Here is a 19,511-nt window from a genome sequence, read left to right on the forward strand (position 1 = left end):
CACAGTTTGAGAACCACTGAAGAAGTCCACTCCTGTTTTCCATATGAGGGGACTGAAGCTGGCAAGGGGCAGGGCTTACCCAGGATCCCAGAGGGAGAGGGGAGAGATGGTCAGATACACAGAGGGTATCATTGCTCCTTGTAATTACAAGTGTGGCCTGTTCCCAAAGCAGAAGTAGGAAGACGTCAGGCCCAGGCCCACCCATGTGTGTCTGTCTGTAGTCTGTCTGTGCAGCATTGAGCCGGCAGTATTAACGTCACCTTTTCCTCCCGCAGTAATGCCCTCCTAGCCAGCCGCCGCGGGATGGAGGGCTTCATGGACTCAGGGACACAGACAGACGCCGTGGTGGTGCTGTCCTTGGCTCAGGCCGCTGTGCTGGGCCTGGTCTCAGAAAATGAGCTCTTTGGAGCCACCATAAGCGCTGAGGCCTTCTACCCGGACCTGGGGCCCGAGCTATCCGGGGCGGCCATGGGGGAGCCTGGGCCGCCAGGCCCCGATGTCTACCAGCTGGCCTGCAATGGGCAGGCCCTGGAGGAGCCAGTGGAGGAGGAGGTCCTGGAGGTGGAGGCGGCCTTTGAGAAGCACACCCGGCGGAAGACACGGCCCCCCGTGCGGCTGGTACCCAAGGTCAAGTTTGAGAAGGTGGAGGAGGAGGAGGAGCAGGAGGTATACGAGGTATCCGTGCCTGGTGATGATAAGGAGGCAGACCCAGCAGAGGCCCCCGCCCAGGTGGCCAGTGGTGTCTGCGAGGGCCTGGTGCAGAGCAGTGCCGTCAAGATGATCGACCTCAGCGCCTTCAGCCGCAAGCCCCGGACGCTCCGGCACCTACCCCGAACCCCACGGCCAGAGCTGGACGTGGCCCCCTATGACCCTAACTTTCCCGACCCAGCCCGGGATGGCTACACCGAGCCCAGCATGGCACTACCTGGGGCCGAGGCTGTGCCCACCAAGTGTGGTTTTGAGCCACCCCACCTGGCCCCCCAGAGTGACCCTGAGGCCCCCACCATGGAGTCCCCAGAGCCAGTGAAGCCAGAGCAGGGCTTCGTGTGGCAGGAGGCAGGCGAGTTCGAGACAGACGCGGCGGGCTCGACAGTGGAGCGCCACAAGAAGGCCCAGCTGGATCGCCTGGACATCAACGTGCAGATCGACGACTCCTACCTGGTGGAGGCGGGTGACCGCCAGAAGCGTTGGCAGTGCCGCATGTGCGAGAAGTCCTACACGTCCAAGTACAATCTGGTGACGCACATCCTGGGCCACAACGGCATCAAGCCACACTCGTGCCCGCACTGCAGCAAGCTCTTCAAGCAGCCTAGCCACCTGCAGACACACCTGCTGACCCATCAGGGCACACGACCCCACAAGTGCCAGGTGTGCCACAAGGCCTTCACGCAGACCAGCCACCTCAAGCGCCACATGCTGCTGCACTCGGAGGTCAAGCCCTACAGCTGCCACTTCTGCAGCCGTGGCTTCGCCTACCCCAGCGAGCTCAAGGCCCACGAAGTGAAGCACGAGAGCGGCCGCTGCCACGTCTGCGTCGAGTGCGGCCTGGACTTCTCCACCCTGACCCAGCTCAAGCGCCACCTAGCCTCCCACCAGGGCCCCACCCTCTACCAGTGCCTCGAGTGTGACAAGTCCTTCCACTACCGCAGCCAGCTGCAGAACCACATGCTCAAGCACCAGAACGTGCGGCCCTTCGTGTGCACAGAGTGTGGCATGGAGTTCAGCCAGATCCACCACCTCAAGCAACACTCGCTCACCCACAAGGTAAGGCTGCCTGCCCTACACTGTTGCCCGCCCCCCAGGCCTTTGCTCAGTTCCCTCGCCTCCTGCTTCGTCTCATCCTGTGCTTCCCAAAGGGTGGTCCCTGGGGTAATGTAGGTGGTACACAAAGGAACACTTCCTATTTTTATTTATTTGGATGAGTATTAGAAAAAATATATAATTGAAATTACCTTTTAAGATAGTAAAACCTTATGTATTTAACCATGTTTTTAATAAAGTGTTTGGGAACGCCTCCAGGAACAAAGTTTGAGAATCACTGAATTAGCCTAACCTCCCTGTTTTATAGGCAGGAAGACTGAGGCCAGAGAGAGGCCAGGATCCCACAGGGAGGTGAACGAGAAGTCAGAGGTATAGAGGGCTCCCTTTGCTCCTCATAATTACAAAAGTATATTGAAACCTGGGACTTCACAGATATTACCCTTTAGGAAAAGGGTAAATACATTTAATTTTTGAAAGGGAGTAGATGTAAGGAAAATTATTTGTTATGGAAAGGCACAAGTGGTTCTAGAATATAGCTAAACTAGACAAAGGGGTTTGTGAAGATGGAAGATTGAGCAACACTGTTCTGATCCACTATGTTCCTGAACCCAACCGTGACCCCTAGACCCGTTCTCCCCTGCCTGTCTCTCCCTCCCTTCAGGCCACTAGCCACCCTGCCTTCCAGCCAGCATCACCTCCTCAAGAGGCCCCTGCATCCAGGCAGGTGGACTGAGGCCTCTCGGGCCTCACAGATCTACTCTGGCACTTGGCTGCCCCATGGTTTCCACCCCAAATCCAGGGCTTTGAACCGGTTCCAGTCAGAATCTACAGTTTAACGAGATTGCCAGTTGATTCTTATGTATAATAAATTTTGAGACCCACTGCTGTGCTAGTGGTTTTCAGAATTGGTCCCTAATCAGCAGCATTAGCATCACCTGGGAACTTGTTAGACATGCACATTCTCAGCAGGGTTTCGAACCAGAAGGAACTGGTTCAAAGCCTTGCCCAAATCCAGCCAAGTTAATTCTTCAAAGCTGAATGTGTATCTTTGTCTCTTAGCAATGCTCAGTGGGGAACTTAGTGATGCTCCAGGTCACACTTGGGTCCTCTCTCGCAGTGGACACTACAGAGAGTAGGGAAGCAACAGCCTGCCAGGCCAAGAATCCAGCTTTCCCCACCCCTGGAAGTTTTCTGCTAGAGCAGGGGTGATTTGTAAGTTTCATTGCCTCCTCCAGTAGGTTAGTAGAAGCTGCCTAGAGTGTGATGTTAAGAAAGATTCTGAAGCTGAATCTGGGCTCTGCAGTAAAACTTTATAATCGATTATTAATGTCTGCAGAGGGTCAGAGTGCTGAGTGATAGCACATATGCTACATATTTGCCATTTTTCTCCTCTACTAGTTCACAGAGTGTTTAAAGATAAATAATACTGTAACGAAAAGCTGAAAGCAAAAATCAAAGGCTAATAAAATTGAAAAAATCCCTGTCATCAGCCTAAGTTTGTACAATGTGCAAGCTCCCAAAGGGCAGAGCCCCCTGGTGGTCACTCACATGTATGGTGTGTCAAGTGGGCATACAAGACACAAGGCGTAGCCGCTGACCTGCAGGAGTCCCTATCCAATAAGAGAAAAAGACATGGGAACCAGTAAATTATAATACAAAACTTTGTACCAAACAAGCAGTTGGGACAGCAGCTGTGACCACAGATACATGTCTGCCCCTCTGGGTTTCTGCTAAATTACTTACTCAGTGAAGAGAGAACAGTTCCCCACTTTCGACCTAACTTTCATCTACAATCAATCCTTTGGACCCACTGTGTGCACAGCACCCTATCCTGCTGGGGGTGGGAAGTGTCATCTCCAAGCCAAGGAAAAGCATGTTGACAGTCCAAACCAGAGGGTTTTCACCTGGAGTCTGTGTCGCCTGGGGCTGAGTTTCCCAAACTACATCAATGATAAGACCCAGCTGGGAACCTGTTAAGAAAAATTCGAGACCCACAGGTGATCCTTAGCACCAGGGAAGCTTACGAAACTGGGGGGGTCAGTGGATGGGCTCTCCGGGCCTTGGAAACTCTTAGAATTCTACACAGACCTGAATGTTTGTCATTTTACCTGGGGTGCAGAGGAGGGTCCATAGCTTTAATTATGTTCTCCAAGAGGTCTGTGAACCAAAAAGACCACCAAGAGTCAGCACAGAGGAGAACATGCAAACATCCCTGATCCGGTGAAACCATCCACAGCCACCAGGCTAAGGCTGGGTTTTCTTGACCACAAGCCCCTGGTAAATGGTCACTGAATGAATGAATGAACAAACTCACATTTGCCTTGGCACTGGTGTGAACCTCCATACACACCTGTCCTGATAGGCAGGAGACAGCACGTGTGGGGGGAGGAGCAATGAGACACAGCCTATTTTCTGCCTGTTACTGGAAGGCTTCCTGGAGTAAGTAGCCCTCCTGCCCCAACATTCTCCCAGTGTTTTGTTTTGTCTTTAAACAAATTTCCCCTTTTTTTTTTTTAATATATTTTTTAGAGCAGGAGTCCCTGTGAGGCACAAATAGTTAAGTGCTCAACTACTAATGGAAAGGTTGGCAGTTCGAACCCACCTAGAGATGCCTCAGAAGAAAGGCCTGGCGATCTGCTTCTGAAAGCCCTTGAAAACCCTATGGAACTGTTCTACTCTGCACACATGAGGTCACTATGAGTCAGAATTGACAGCAACTAGTATTTTTAGAGCAGTTTTAGGTTTACAAAAAATTGTACAGGAAGTACAGTTTCCACATATTCCCTCTCCTTCCTGCACACAAACCAAACCATTGTCATCGAGTCAATTTTGACTCATAGCAACCCTGTAGGGCAGAGTCGAGCTGCCTCATAGGGTTTCTAGGGAGTGGCTGGTAGATTCGAACTGCCAACCTTTTGGTTAGCAGCCAAGTACTTAACCATTGCACCACCAGGGCTCCCCCTGCACACAGTGGCCCCTATTATTAACATCTTGAGTGAGTGTGGTACATTTGTTACAATTGACGAACCAATATGGATACATTATTATTAACTAAAGTCTATAGTTTAGATTAGGGTTCACTCTGCATTATACAGTCCTGCTGACCCTGACAAATGCATAATGTCATGTGTCCATCATGACAGAATCATACCCTGTGCCCCAGCTGTTCTCCCAGCAGCTTTAAACCAGTGGTAGTGGTTCAGAATGCCCCAGTGACCCAGAAGGGTCATATCCCAGGAGCTGTGCCCAACACCGTAGCCCTGACACAACCCCTAGAAGGGTCACTTCCTGAGGCTGAGTGTACTCCGTGGCCCTGACCGCTGTCTCCCACCTCTGCAGGGCGTGAAGGAGTTCAAGTGTGAGGTGTGTGGCCGGGAGTTCACCCTGCAGGCGAACATGAAGCGGCACATGCTGATCCATACCAGCGTCCGGCCCTACCAGTGCCACATCTGCTTCAAGACCTTCGTGCAGAAGCAGACCCTCAAGACCCACATGATTGTACACTCGCCCGTCAAGCCATTCAAATGCAAGGTACCAGGCGGTCAGGCCCTGGGACTAGGAACCTCCCCATGAGCGGCCAGGACTCAGCATAATGGCAGCAGCCATGGTACCCCTCAAGCTGGCCTGGCCAGTGGGAGCAAGGGGAGCCCTGGTTAGGTGAAACTTTCTTGGGCCTTGGGGGCTGGGAATGGGTAAGGTCAAGGTTTAAATCCTAGCAGCTGCCAAAGTTGTGCTTCCTGAAAGCTGGGGAGGGGGTGCCATCACGGTGCAGCTACGGCGAATGTGCCCAGGCCTTGGGCTCTGTGTAGTCAGATATCCGAGCCCCGGGTTTCTGATAACTCCGGCTCAAGAAGGGCAGGGCAGGCCCACAGAAACGGTGACAAGGAATGGCTTGTTTCTCTGCCTCTTGGGTCACATAGGAAAGGACAAAGCTAGTATTCTCCACAGCTAATGGGATTGCAGCTCAGCCATGGAAGTGGGAGTGGGCTGGGCATCCGGGGAGGGCGGGCTCCCTGAGGGCTGATGACACCTGGTCGGTGTGTTCCAGGTGTGTGGGAAGTCCTTCAACCGCATGTACAACCTGCTGGGCCACATGCACCTGCATGCGGGCAGCAAGCCCTTCAAGTGCCCCTACTGCTCTAGCAAGTTTAACCTCAAGGGCAACCTGAGCCGGCACATGAAGGTCAAGCATGGCGTCATGGACATCGGCCTGGACAGCCAAGGTGGGTGGGCCACACATGGCGGACAGGGCAGGAGCTGTCTTCTCATGGTGCACTCAGGAGCCTCCTGTCCAGCTGGGGAAGTGGGGAGGCTTGCCAAGGCTGAGGCACAGGTCTGGAGAAGGGGAACCCTGGAGGGCAATCATGCTGATAATGATGGGATATTTATGTATTCTTCAAAAGACTTAAGTGGGCTCACATAAACAACAATAATAAAAATAATAACTAATATTTATTGAGTGCTAACTGTGTGCCAGGCCTTTATTAACTCATGTGATCCTCACCATGAGGTTGGTTTTGTTGTTATCCCCATTTTACAGATGCAGAAACTAAAGGACAGAGAACTTAGGTAACTCATGCAAGATCACAACACACAGGAAGTAGTAGACACTTCATCTCTTTACCGTGAGATAGCATTTAAAATACGTGGATGGGAAAGAAAGTAACAAAAGGGAAAATGGTAGCTGGAAAGGTAAGGAGAGTCTGGTGAGGTCACAACCCCAAGTACACTGTGGGAGGTCCTGTGGATGTAGAGGTGAGCCCTGAGCTTCCCGGCAGCCAAGGCAAAGAGTGTAAAGCCATCAGTCACACTGTTCACAGTTCCTATCAAAGAGAATGTAACTCACACGTACTTAAGAGAGAGCCAGGCAGTCGTGCCATTAAGGTCTTAGAAATTTCCAGAAAGGACCCTACACCTGAGCAGTTGGTAGGTGAAGTCATGAGGCTGTTTGTTATAACATCCCTAAGTATTAGGGATAGCCTGTCCCCTCAGTACTGGTCAGTAGTAAAAGCACCTCTATCGGGCTCCAGCAGAGCTAACTGCTAGTCTCTCTGGCCTTATAGGGGGAGGAGGTACTTTAGAGAATCCGTAGGGAAAGGGGCGCTGACTGCATTTCAGGAAGGTTCCTTGTACAGTCTGGAGCCCTTTGATCTTCTGGTGCCCCTTCTGAGACAAACTAGCTGGGAACATGCCCTATAATCAAGTAAGTTGACATGACATATGGGATTATTCACCGGAAGCCAATCAGATGCTGGGAGACATCTGCAGTAACCCTGACTTTGCTTTTGGAGCAGCTGCCCAGTGAATGGCCTAGGTTTTCTAGCAGAAGTAGGTGTCCTCAGTTGTCTTTTTTTTTTCCCCCAGTTGTCTATTAACGATGATCCTGATCTGTGAGGATAAAACCCTGCTGGCTGCATATAAATGCTCCCTATAGCATCTTGCTACTCAAAATGTAGTGTGAGGACCAGCAACGTTGGCATCACCTGGGATCTTGCTAGAAATGCAGAATCTCAGCCCCACCCTAGACCTACTGAACCAGACTCTGCATTCATTCAAAAAAGATCCCTTGGTGATTTATGTGCACAGTGAAGTTTGGGAAGCATTGAATTGGAGCGGTGGTTCTCCAGCTTTAGCGTGCACCAGAATTACCTGGGGGACTTGTTTTAAAACAGACTGCTGGGCCCCAACCCCCTAGTTTCTGATACCGTAGGTCCAGAGTGGTGCCCGAGAATTTGCATTTCCGGCAAGTTTCCAGGTGATTTTGATGCTGCTGGCTCCGCAACCTCACTTTGAGAACTGTTGATCTAGACTGCAGGACTGGTTCTCAAACTTGGCTGCACATTAGCATCACCTGGGCATTTTAAAAATGCTGGTATCTGAGTCCCACTCCCAGAAATTCTAATGTAATTGATCTGGGGTATGGCCTGGGATCAGGATTTTTTTTTTAAACTCCTTAAAAAAAAAAAAAAAAAAGTTGCCGTCAATTCCAACTCATGGCGACCCGATGTGTGTCAGAGTAGAACTGTGTTCTGTAGGGTTTTCAGCAGCTGATTATTTGGAACTAGATCACCAGGCCTTTCTACCAAGGTCCCTCTGGGTGGACTCGAACCACCAATCTTTAGGATGGGGGCAAATGCTTAACCTTTGGCACCACCCAGGGACTCCTTAAGTTCCTTAGGTGATTCTAATGCAAAGCAGAGTTTGAGAGCCATCACTCCAATGGACCTGCCATGTATCTAACCTACCAGGAGGGACGAGTAGAACTTGTCCTTTTGGAAATCACAAGCCATCAGGGCATAAGCTCTTTCCGTATGGGGTCAATAAGCCCACATACCTTCATTAACCTACCTTGGGTTTTTATTTATTCTCAGAGAACGAGGCCCAAGGATACCACTGACTGGAACTGGTTTAAAGCCCCAATCCTAGCAGGAAGGCAGAGGAGAAATCTCTCCCTCTAGTGATTTCAGGCAGAACAGCCCAGTGGATCCATATGAGCACTTTCTCCCTGATGGTACCAGGTGATGGAAAGAGAGTAAGACAGATCGGCACTGGAACGGGTCTGGCTCACGCCTGCCTGCCTGCCTCTCACATGTAGCCTGGGTCTGAGAAGCTCAGGCTTGGTACAGACTATTTCCTGGGGTCAGCTGGATGGGACCAATAGAGGTAATCAAGATAAATAAATTGGGGGGAGACCAGATCCAGAGGTGGAAATTTTCCCTGGGTGCTTTCTATAACTTATTTTTATAATTGGCTGTATAATATGAGGGTGTGGCACTAGGATTTGAGGAGGAAGCCTGGGCTCTGTAAGGTTTGCAACAGCTGGCAATGCTTTGTAAAGCCAGGAAGACTCATGAAGGTGTCAGAAGGCTTTGGGCACAAGTAACAGACACCCCATTCATACTGGATTAAACAATAAGGAAATAGATTAAGAAATGACTTGACGTCCAGGCCATCATCACAGTTGGCTGACTCAGTCCTTCGGTGGCAGCAGGGCTAGACACTCTCTGCCTGTCCACAGCTTAGGCTGTGGTTTTTTCTTCATGGTCACGAGATGGCTGCCAGTGGCCAGCAGGGCAATGTGCTTCTTTGTTCCCATGCAGTTGGGGGGAGAGAGCCCACTCTCCTTTGCTCTCTGAAACTAGGCCTTTCCTCATGATTCATTGGCCAGAATTGGGTCACATACCTATTCCTGAACCACTCACTGGCGAGAGGTGGGATTCCCTTAGACCGGTACTTTTCAATGGGTGATTTTGCCCCACCCCCACCCCAGGGGACAATTAGCCATGTCTGGAGAGATTTTTTGTTGGCCCCAACTGGGAGTAGGGGTGCTGTCTAGTGGGTAGAGACCAGGGATGCTGCTAAATATGCTGCAATACACAGGACAGTCCTCAAAACAGAATCATCCAGCCCAGAATGTCAGTAGTGCTGAGGTTTTAAAACCTTGCCTTAGACTTATCAGGGGCAGCCCCCTGTGCTGCGGTCTGCTTCCTCCCAAAACACATCACATCTCCTCAGTGGATAGCAGCCGAATGCACGTTAGATCCTGGCTCCCAGGACTCCCAGATCAGGCTCTGGGCATCCCTCCCTCCTTAACTCATTGGAAGACAGCCCCAGGCCTCCTGTGTGGGGTTACTCATTCTGGTTTTTGTTACAACGCCCCCGCCCCCCCCAAAAAAAAACCCACTGCCATCAAGTTGATTCTGACTCATGGTGACCCCATGTGTTACAAAGTAAAACTGCCTCGTAAGGTTTTTTTGGCTGTAATCTTTGCAGAAGCAGGTCGCCAGACCAGTCTTCCATGGAGCCGCTGGGTGGGTTCGAACTGCAAACCTTTAGGTTGGTAGTCAAGCTCAAACTGTTTGAGCCACCCAGCAGTAAGAGCTTTACAGTAAGATTTCAATTTGATAAAGAGGGTTCTTAGAGTTTTTGCCTCATGTACAGGGACATGTATAATAGACAAGGTAAACACACTGCTTACCTTGCTTACCAGACTATCTGTAGTGAACAAGTTCACATTTTTTCACCACATCAAAGATTCTGCTTCTAGGAGTAGACAGCATCTGCCTCTCTCGCAACCCACAGCGCCTCCCTACAGAATCAAAGCCTCTTTTCAAATTTACAGTCCCTATCAGGGGCAGATGACCCAGTAAGCAAGGTACACATGGGCTTACTGGTGCTTACTTATTAATGTGTAGTGAACAGTTTCACTACAGATGATTTGGTAAGCAACGTAAGCACCATGCTTACCTTGCCCATTGGATAATCCACCTCTACCATGTTCCTTTGTTAACCTATCTTGGGTTTTTGTTTGTTCTCCGAGAGCGAGGCCCAAGGATACCACTGGGTGGAGCTGGTTTAAAGCCCCAATCCTGGCAGGAAGTTAGGAGAAACCTCTTCCTCAGGTGATTTGAGGCAGAGTAGCACAGTGATTAAAAGCAGCAGCTGTGGAAGCCAGAGACCTTGGTCCATATGCGAGAGAGACAGATGCCAGCTACTCCTAGAAGCGGAATCTTTGCTGGGCGACCTTTGGCAAGTTGATTAACCTCTGTGAACCTCAGCCTTTTGATCTGCTAAATGAGGTTGCTGTGAGACCCGAGATGATGCATGTAGTGCCTGGCGTGCAACAGGTGCTAAAGGAGTAGTGAGAGAGGTAGCATGGTGCCGCAGGCTCTCCCAGGCAAGGGTGCCTGATGAGTAACTGCAGAGAATGAATAACTAGAGCTTAGTGACTTAGGGGCATTTCCTGGGTGGCACCAACGGTTAAGCACTCAACTACTCGCCAAAAGGTGGCTGTTCGAACCCACTCAGAGATGCCTGGGAAGACAGGGCTGGCAATCTGCTTCAGAAAGTTTACAGCCTTGAAAACCCTATGGAGCAGTTCTACTCTGCACACGTGGGGTCACCATGAGGTGGAATCGACTCAACGGCAGCTAACAACAACAGTGACTTGGTGGGGGCAGTGGTGCTTCAGTGGTAGAATTCTCACCTTCCGTGCTGGAGACCTGGGTTCAATTCCCAGCTAGTGTACTTCATGCAGTTACCATTCATCTGTCAGTGGAGGCTTGTGTGTTGCTATGATGTTGAACAAGTTTCAGGGGTGCTTTCAGACTAAGATGGACTAGGAAGAAAGGCCTGGCGATCTACTTTCAAACATCAGCCAACGAAACTAATGGATCACAACGGTCCCATCCACAACTGATCATGGGGATGGTGCAGGGCCAGGCAGCATTTAATCTGTTGTGCACGGGGTTGCCATGAGTCAGGGGCTGCTAACAGCAGCTAACAAGTGACTTAGGAGGGCAAAGGCATAACCCAAAGAGGACTTTAAGGCCAGGCTTGCTGGGCTCCACTGTAATGCCCCCCACCCACATACACACAGCTTTAGGGTTGGCCTCCAGCGACTCATCTGAGATGGGGCCTCCCCAGTTGGGAAACCTGAAAGGCTGCCGAGAATCCTCTGGAAGCCATGACTGGGAAGTCTTTTCTTCAGAAACATCACCAGCTTCCTGAGCAGGGGTGACCGGCTCCCCCAGTTTTGAGGTGTCCAAGCCTAATTGTAGCCCCTCTCTTCACAGACCCCATGATGGAGCTGACGGGTACTGACCCTTCAGAGCTTGACGGCCAGCAGGAGATGGAGGACTTCGAGGAGAACACCTATGCCTACACAGGCGTGGATAGCAGCACCGAGGCCAGTGTCCTCAGCGAACAGGCCATGAAAGAGATGGCCTACTACAACGTGCTATAGCGCGAGCCCCGCCGCCCCTCTCGGGAGAGGAGGGCATGGGTGTGGGGGTGAGACCCAAGTGCTGCAGGCCACACCTCCTGCAGCTGAGAAACAAGCTACTGCCCCACAGCCCTGCGCCCTCCCCTCCCACCGAGTCTTTTGTACCACTAGGGACTTTGAGACCAATGGAGACTGTACTACTGGCCTCAGCTGTGAACCAGGCACAGGCCCCAGGCATTCCCGTGAAGGAACAGTGGATAACACAAGAGGCCCAGGGCTGGGTCTCCTTGGCCTGCTGCTGAGGGGGGTGGGGGGGTGAGGGAGTGGGGGGATGCCGATGGGGCCACCTTGGGACAGGGTCACAAGGACACAGACTCGTGGGATCTCCCCTCTCAGGCCCAGCAGCCAGTGATGGTTCTTTGGGGGTCCCGGGCCCCCAGACACTGGAGGAAGAGATCGCTTGAGCCATGCCTTGTTCCTGCCTCTAGGGATGTTTGGCCTCCTGTGCTGGCCAGCACTGACCCCCACACACGCCCCCTTCAGCCCCTGTGCTATGAAAGGCCCAGGCCTGAGAGCCCCTTCCCCACCCTGACGATGCCAGCCAGGCAGGGCACTCTGCCTTCTACCTCCAGTGCCCCCGCGCTCTCCTCAGCCAGGTGTGCATGCGGCCTAGCCCTGGCCTGCAGGAAAGTGGGGTGTGGCCCAGCCCCCAGACAACACCCTCTCCAGCCAGCCCCCAGAAGCCCTGTTTGGAAGTCCTTCTCCACACAGTGTCCCTAAAGTAGATTTCAGCAAATGTCACCCAGGTCTCAGTGCTGAGCTAGGGCACCACACCAGGGCCACCAAGGTGAAGACACATGGAGGCCCCTCAAGTGAGGGGCAGGGCAAGAGAGGGGCTGTCCTAGGGGGGAGGCCAAGGACCACCTGTAGGGGGAGGGGGGCTGAAGTATTTTCTTATTAACAAGTATCCATTTTGAGGATGGAGACAGGCAAGAGTCAGCAGTCTCCTAGAAGACATATAAAAAAAAAAATTTTTTTTTGAGCAAATGGGGGTATTTTTAAGTTAATTTATTTTTTTTCTTTCCAACTATGTGTTGCCTACTATCATTTTTGATGGAGATGCATTTTCTCTTCCCAAACATAATCTTGTGTGCTGTGCGTGCTTTGTGCCTCCCCCACCTAGAGCAGCCTGGCCGGGCAGGACCGTGCCCTGGCCTTGGAGGTGCAGCTGCTGACAGGAAGCCTCAGGAGGCCAGGGTGAGAAGCAGGCAAGCGGGTGAGAGCCAGGCAGGCCCTCCACCCCCTGCCCAGCCTCTCAGGCACTGCCCTCAGCCGTAGCCTGGCTGCTAGATTCTGCTCAGCCAGTAGCTCACTCCCTCACTCCCCGGCTCTCATGCCTTCTGCCCCTACACCAGCTCCTGCCCCTGGAACTGACGGCTGCAGGAATAGGGCAGGGAAATAGCACATTCAGGAACTCTAGGGCACCAGGACTCCCACCCACATGCCTCCTGAGGCTTCCACAGGGAGGGGCAGGCAGGGCCTTCCCCAAAGGCACAGAGGAGGAGAAGCCACCAGGTTCGGCCCAGAAACCAGGACAGGGGAGATAGCCGGGGGAACCCATTTGAAATGCAGCTATCCCCAGGCTATACCCTTAAGTGAAGGAGCAAGCCAGGCCTCAGGTGGCTGTAATTGGAACTGAGGGATGGACAGGTGGCCTTGGGATCAGGCAGCCAGGTGCCCCTTCCTTCTCTGCTAAAGCGCAGCTAAGCAGCAAGTGAAAGGGCTGGGGGCTCAGTGGGAGCTTCTCCCCAAATGTGGCTCCCCAGACCCCGAGGCCACGCGGCCTTCCAGGTGCCCGCATGATGATCCTCAGGTGGCAGTGACCCTCCGTCACTGTAGAAGTCATTTTTCTCCTGCTGAGCAGAAGGCATCATCCCCTGCAAACTACCTCTTCCCACAACGTCTTTATCCCCTGGTACCAAAAAGAACCCTGTACCTCCTCCTTCTCTTTCCTGCCAGCACAGTGGCCTTGGTCTTGGAAGCTAAAGGGAGAAGGTCTGGCCTCTAGGGTGGGGGCTCTGCTTTCCTCCCCCAGCCCTGCCATCAACCCTGGCCCTCTGCGAGGTTCTATACTTGAACGCCCCCCTGCCCTGTGCCTTGGACCTGGGCAAAGCGAAGAGAAGGAAACAGCACAACTCACAGTTTGAGGTGGGGGGTAGTCTTGGTAAGGCTCCCGTCCTCACCCCTCCCCAACCTTTTCCAAAGAGGCGCGTGTGGCCTCTCGGGTGACTTGGGAAACTCCTGGACGAATTCCACTCTAACTTATTTTCACATGTATACGAACCAACTGTTTAGAAATTCCACTTGTGCAAAGCCCTACTGTGTTTTTATGTTCCTGTTTAAAAGAGAAGTTTACTTAGCAATAATTATAAATAAATGAATATTCTTTAGTGAGGTGACTGCCAGTGCTTCTTTCCGCAGCCTTTGGGGACCTGGCCGTCATCCCTCCCGGAAGGAACTCCCAGCCCTACACAGTGAAGCCTCACTCTCCAGGGGCTGGCGAGGACCCAGGCCCTCCTCTGCTCTGGAACAGCCACCTACAGGGCCAGGGCCTACAGCTCATTGCTCCAAGCCTGAGAGATAGGGGCATAGGCCAGGCCCCCGGATTCCCACCACTCACACTGAGAAAAGCTGCTTCCTCTCCCTACCCACCCGTACGCCCTGGGACAGAAGCCAGCTCACAATGCCAGGCTGGGTTTCGGAGGCTGAATTCTGGAGTGCTGCCAGCCCATTGCTGCCGATGGGCTGAAAGAAGCAGGAAGCCATGAGCCCCCTCCCAGAAGTGAGACCAACCAGAGCCAGCCCACTAGCTTTTCTTCCTCAAACCCTGGGAGTTTAATGGGATTAATCACCAACAGGAAGGGGGCAGCCAGTGTGCATCGGGGGGCTACTGCCCATCCTAAAGCTACCCAGGAGTCTTCAGCAGTGGTTCCCAACTCTTGGATTTCATGAGCAGTGGAAGACACCCCCAAAATTTGGGAAATGGACTTTGGGTTGCCAAATAGTTATCAAGTAAACCTAAACAATTCTTTCCCAGGACATTATAACACCAAAACGTAGAAATACAATCCCTACATAAAGGACAGTCCTTTAAATGGAATATATATTTGGCTTTATAGCAGCTTTACAACTTATTTTTCTAGTTTTGCCTCAGAATGGTGAAAACGAACCCAACTTTGGGAACCATGGGTCTGGACTACAGGAAGACCTCCATCCACATTCACACACACACACACACACACACACACACACACACACACACACCACAACTCAGGCAGCTGTGGAGATGAGAAGCGCAAAGCCAGTGCTGGGTGGAAACTTTTTAGTACAGAGAAAAGGGCAAATAAAGGGGTTGGGAGAGGTTTAGAAGGTTAAAACCAACAAAGAAAAAAATAAATAACCAGAACCTATCAGGAGGTGATACAGTCCCAAAATGGAGAAGACAGAAGAATTGGATCGTGCTAGGAAATTCTGGGAAGCCCACAGGCCTGTGCCTGAAGAGTCCCAGCAGCTCCTCAGGCCACTTCCTGTAGAACACTGGAGGGTCTTACTGCTGCCTGGTCTCCTCTACCCCATAGGGGCCCCCTTAGCTGGAGGAGAGCCTAGGATCAGGCTGCTGTGGCCTGAGGCATGCTAGTCTGTCCCTCATGGGATCTGCCAGCTCCAAGAGAGCCATTGCCTCTCGGCCCCAGCTGCCTCCTTCCCCTCAGGGACACACGACAGACAGTTTTGTGAAGAGCTTTTTAGTAGCTAAATATGGCACCATGTGTTCCAAGGGCAATATAAATTACAGTATGCAAGACATACTGACTGGCTGAGGTAAAACATGGCGTTCCTGCCTCACGTCACCATGAGGGGAAACACAAATATGCTTTTAAAAATATCTCGCTTATAAAAAACGTCCCCTAGAAGGGCCTCGTGGGCAGGCTTCCCGGAGAGGAGCTGAGAGGCTCACCCTCCACTGTGTCGGGAGGACCTGTGGCTGCCGCCCACTTGGCTCCATCCTGTCCACCGCAGTGGCTGGGGCACCACATCCCCCTACTGCTTGCCCAGAGCTTTGTCCAGGTTGCTCTTGATGGTGTCCAGGAAGTCTGTGGTGTTCAGGAAGTGCTCATTCAGCTTCACACTGTGGAAAGAACACCATTCACATCAGTGTGGGATCAGCTAGGCCCGCCCTTCCAGAGCAGACCCTGAGCTTGGGCATCTGAACAGCAGCCTCCTGCCCCCGTGGGAAGGGGCATGCCCAGCTATAGGTCAAAGGCTACCTACAGCCCACTGCCAACGGGCCACAGAGTACTCAGCAGGAACCTGGGAGCTAAAATCCAGTTGTGGTCGAGTCAACTCTGACTCATGGCAACCGATGTGTTGAGTAGAACTGTGCTCCATAAGGATTTCAATGGCTGATTTTTTGGAAGTAGATTGCCAGGCCTTTCTTCCAAGGTACCTCTGGGTGGATTTGAACCTCCAATTTTTCTGTTAGTAGCCAAGTGTGTTAACCATTTGCACCACCTAGGGACTCCAGGAACCTTGTAGGGTCTGTCTTTTCTTTTCCAGGTGACTGGACTACTGAGTATAAGCTCTCCTGGGAGAAGCTGGGTAGAGAAGGGAATAGAAAAGGCTGGGAGCAGCCACTGTCAGGAATGGGGACAAACTCACGGGCCCTGGTCTGGGGAGGGGTGGCCTGAGCCCTCCTCACAGCTGTGTACCCGTCCAGGCCCAGGCCCCGGCACTAAGCTAACTCAGCAGGGAGCCTCAGAGAGGGTTCTACTGGCCTCTTCCTGCCCTGCCTGAGGTCCTGAAAGACCAGCCCTGCCCTCAGACCCGGGCCACGCACTTGCTGAGGCCATGGATGCAGCCTGCCAGGTCCTTAGTCATGGCTCCACTCTCCACGGTCTGGACGCACACCTTCTCCAGGGTCTGGGCAAACCTGCAAGGGACAGGGCAGAGTGAGGCTCCAGCTGTGCAGAGCCAGGGCCCAGAACAGCCCTGGGCCTGCTCAGCCCCTTGCTCTGTGCTCACCTGATGAGGTCCTGGTTCCCATCCAGCTTCCCTCGGTGCTCCAGGCCACGTGTCCAGGCAAAGATGCTGGCAATGGGGTTGGTACTGGTAGGCCGGCCCTGGTAACAGGGGTTACAGGGGATCAAGAGCCCCTCAAGAGTCTGGCCTAGCAAGAGAGCCACCAGATGCAGCCGCCCACCCCTAGACTGACAGGCCCAGACCCCTCCTCCCAGCCTTCAGGACCAATGGGCTTTGGGCCCCTGGGGTGGGTGGCCAGTGTGCGGCCGCGCTCCCCATTCACCTTCTGGTGCTCCCGGTAGTGGCGGGTGACGGTCCCATGAGCAGCCTCCGCCTCAATAGTCTTCCCATCTGGGCAGACCAGCACGGAGGTCATCAGACCAAGGGAGCCAAAGCCTGCCGGGCAGAAAGACCTCCCTCAGTGCCGGCACCTCGCCTCAGACCACCAGGTGGAGCCCTCCCCGCCCTCCTCGCCAGGTGGTGTAGCTGCTTCTCACCCCACCTCACATGCTGTAACTGGGAAGACCGGGACAGTTTCAGGCTTCTTCACCCTTGTTATAGGTCCCCAGAGGCCAGCACAGGGCAGGGGGGCACTTGCGGGTGACTGTCATCAGCACATTGACACACATCTGTGTCCCCACCTCCAGGCACCCCAGAGCCTGTACCTTCCAGGGCCTGACACCCCCCTTACCCTTGAGTTCTCCAACCTTCCAAGTCTGCCCACCCAGCCTGGCCCATGACCAGGAGAAGCAGAAAGAATAAAGCCACCATCAGCTAGTTCACAGCAATCACTCTATCTGGTGCTCTTTTGGCCACTTTAAAGTAATGGCTTGCTGATTTATTTCCAAATTTCCCCAAATTTAGATGTCACTTTTTTCCCTTAAAAAAACTGGGGGTGGAGGTATGCAACTCAAGTGGGTTTTTCTGTTGTCAAGGACTCTTGGGCTTCAAAACACCCCATGGCACCAAAATAAGGACATGAAAGCCCCCAAAAGAAAAAGTGGGTGACTTCTATAGAAAAATTATTTGTCCAAGAATTTGTGCTGCCGGGGGGTGGGGGGTAGAAGTCCCTTCTCCACTTTTCCCTGGACCTTCCACTCACCAATTCCTTATATACTTAAGATTACTTTTCACGCCTCTCTCCTCTGCTATGGCTTCTCCTCCTTACATCCTAGGTGGGAATCGTTCTGGCGAGGGGATCACCACTGAACTCTTGAAAATGAAGCCAAAGCCTCTTTATAAAGTATCAAGATCTTCTCTCTGCCTTTTCAGCTCAACCTGTCATTGACTTCACTGTTCTCGCACAGGAAGCTGTGCCTCACCCCACCTCATGTAACTTTGTTTCTCCGTCTCTCTCTAGACCTTCCACGTTGCCTTTCTCCCACCATTTTTCCTGCTCTTGTTCCCAACACAACTGGGCTATCTCTTGGTGGTGTTCTTTAATGCCCTCACCCACGCTTTCTGCTGCAATCCAGTTGGTCTTTCAGGACACTCTAGGGCTTGAGGGTTTGCCATCTTCCCCAATATTCTCCTATACCCATAAGGTTTACTGTGCAAAAGAAATCCTCTATAATTTCAAGAGTACCCAGTCCACTAGAGCACATCTTCCTACCAAGTCCTTCCCATGGCTGTGGATCTAAACCTGGAGCCAAAACCACAGTTCTTGGTCCTTTCATGGCCAAGAACAACCTCAAGACTGACGCACCTACCCCTTTAGGACTTGAATTCCTGTGTTTCTCCACAATGGCAGCCTTAGTGATACACCAGTCCAAACCTAGTTTGTGGCCCTCCCTCACTCATATGCCAGGGAGCTCCCGCCCTCTGCTGTCCACAAGGAACCCTGTAATGAGCAAGCAAACCCCAGTCCTGCTAATATACTAGAGAAGTTTGCTACTAAAAGGGTCTGAAAATCCCCCAGCCAGAGAAGCCCAACAGTCCACCCCCACAGGAAGCAGGGTCCTTCCAGCATACCCTGGGCCAGGATGTCTGACTGCACGTCTCCGTCATAGTTCTTGCAGGCCCACACAAAGCCACCTGCAGACTTGAGGACCTGAGCCACCATGTCATCAATGAGCCGGTGCTCGTACCAGATCTTATTCTTGTCAAAGTCAGTCTTATAGTGCCTGGGAGAAAAGCGGCCTATTGTGGGGTGGGGGCAGGTTGGGGATCCCTCCCCAAGCCTCTGAGCTGAGTCAAATGGGACAGGGTCTTCCCCCGGTAGGATAGGAGCTAGGGGGCAGGGAAGAAGGGCTGTGGAGTCCTTGAGAAGGTAGCAAAGGGGAAGGCTGTTACTTCTCAAAGATCTCCTGGAAGATGTCCTTGAAGCGCCCATCATAGGCTTTCAGGATGGTGTTCTTGGTGCTCATGTACAGCGGCCACTTCTTCTGGATGGCATACTGGAAGCAGCTGTGTGCAAAGCCTGAGATGGACTGCAGGGAGAGAGTGTCCCTGGCATCGTCCCCCAGCCTGGGGACTGCCAGCTCTTCCCGAGCCAAGGGCTAGGCCCAGTCCCCCAGGAATGGCATCCCACCCTCCACACAACCCTCTCAGGCAATCCACCTTAACCTCAGCCGCCGCCATGTGTGCATCTGTTGTTGCACACTCTCCCGAATTCTGGGAGCAGTCCCTCAGCTTTGCTCTTGAAAGCTACCTTCCCCTCTCCATTCTTAGCTAATCCCCCAGCCCCACCTGCCTGCCATTAGTGTTGACATGTGACCCTGGCTTATCTAATCAGAGCCCCTCCTTCCCTGGTCCTCAGTGATTGGCTCAGAGATGGTCATCTGACCCTAGCCCAGGATCTTTGCTAGAACTATGAGTGGAGAGGAGCTCTGGTGATGCAGTGGTTAAGAGCTCGGCTGCTAACCAAAATGGTTGGCAGTTCGAATCCACCAGCCACTCCTTGGAAACCCTATGGAGCAGTTCTACTCTGTCCTATAGGGTTGCTATGAGT

At 52.5% G+C, this 19,511-nt stretch overlaps 2 protein-coding genes across 3 annotated transcripts in view; one reads left to right on the forward strand and one right to left on the reverse strand.

The window, feature by feature from the left end:
• The first annotated feature begins 275 nt into the window (after nucleotides 1-275).
• Nucleotides 276-11,752, forward strand: ZNF710 (zinc finger protein 710). 2 transcript variants are annotated; one of them, XM_004370630.2, is made up of 4 exons: nucleotides 276-1,764; nucleotides 5,101-5,292; nucleotides 5,810-5,984; nucleotides 11,337-11,752. In XM_004370630.2, the coding sequence occupies exons 1-4, from the start codon at nucleotides 304-306 to the stop codon at nucleotides 11,504-11,506; spliced, it is 1,998 nt and encodes a 665-aa protein (XP_004370687.1). In that variant the 5' UTR covers nucleotides 276-303; the 3' UTR covers nucleotides 11,507-11,752. The 2 variants fall into 2 exon arrangements, with proteins under 2 accessions (XP_004370687.1, XP_023581710.1); XM_023725942.1 differs by lacking the exon at nucleotides 11,337-11,752 and adding an exon at nucleotides 6,302-7,682 and having other exon boundaries at nucleotides 280-1,764.
• A 3,520-nt stretch (nucleotides 11,753-15,272) lies between these two features.
• IDH2 (isocitrate dehydrogenase (NADP(+)) 2) overlaps nucleotides 15,273-19,511 on the reverse strand; it is a 21,505-nt gene continuing 17,266 nt past the window's right edge. Inside the window, exons 6-11 of the mRNA XM_012559848.1 lie at nucleotides 18,854-18,990; nucleotides 18,533-18,684; nucleotides 16,845-16,957; nucleotides 16,565-16,662; nucleotides 16,380-16,472; nucleotides 15,273-15,671 (exon numbers count right to left, since the gene is read on the reverse strand). Coding sequence (XP_012415302.1) covers nucleotides 15,584-15,671; nucleotides 16,380-16,472; nucleotides 16,565-16,662; nucleotides 16,845-16,957; nucleotides 18,533-18,684; nucleotides 18,854-18,990 — 681 coding nt within the window. The 3' untranslated portion in view covers nucleotides 15,273-15,583. The remainder of the gene's footprint in view (nucleotides 15,672-16,379; nucleotides 16,473-16,564; nucleotides 16,663-16,844; nucleotides 16,958-18,532; nucleotides 18,685-18,853; nucleotides 18,991-19,511) is intronic.

This window comes from Trichechus manatus, unplaced genomic scaffold (genome assembly GCF_000243295.1).
Source record: "Trichechus manatus latirostris isolate Lorelei unplaced genomic scaffold, TriManLat1.0 scaffold00009, whole genome shotgun sequence".
Taxonomy (NCBI): domain Eukaryota; kingdom Metazoa; phylum Chordata; class Mammalia; order Sirenia; family Trichechidae; genus Trichechus; species Trichechus manatus.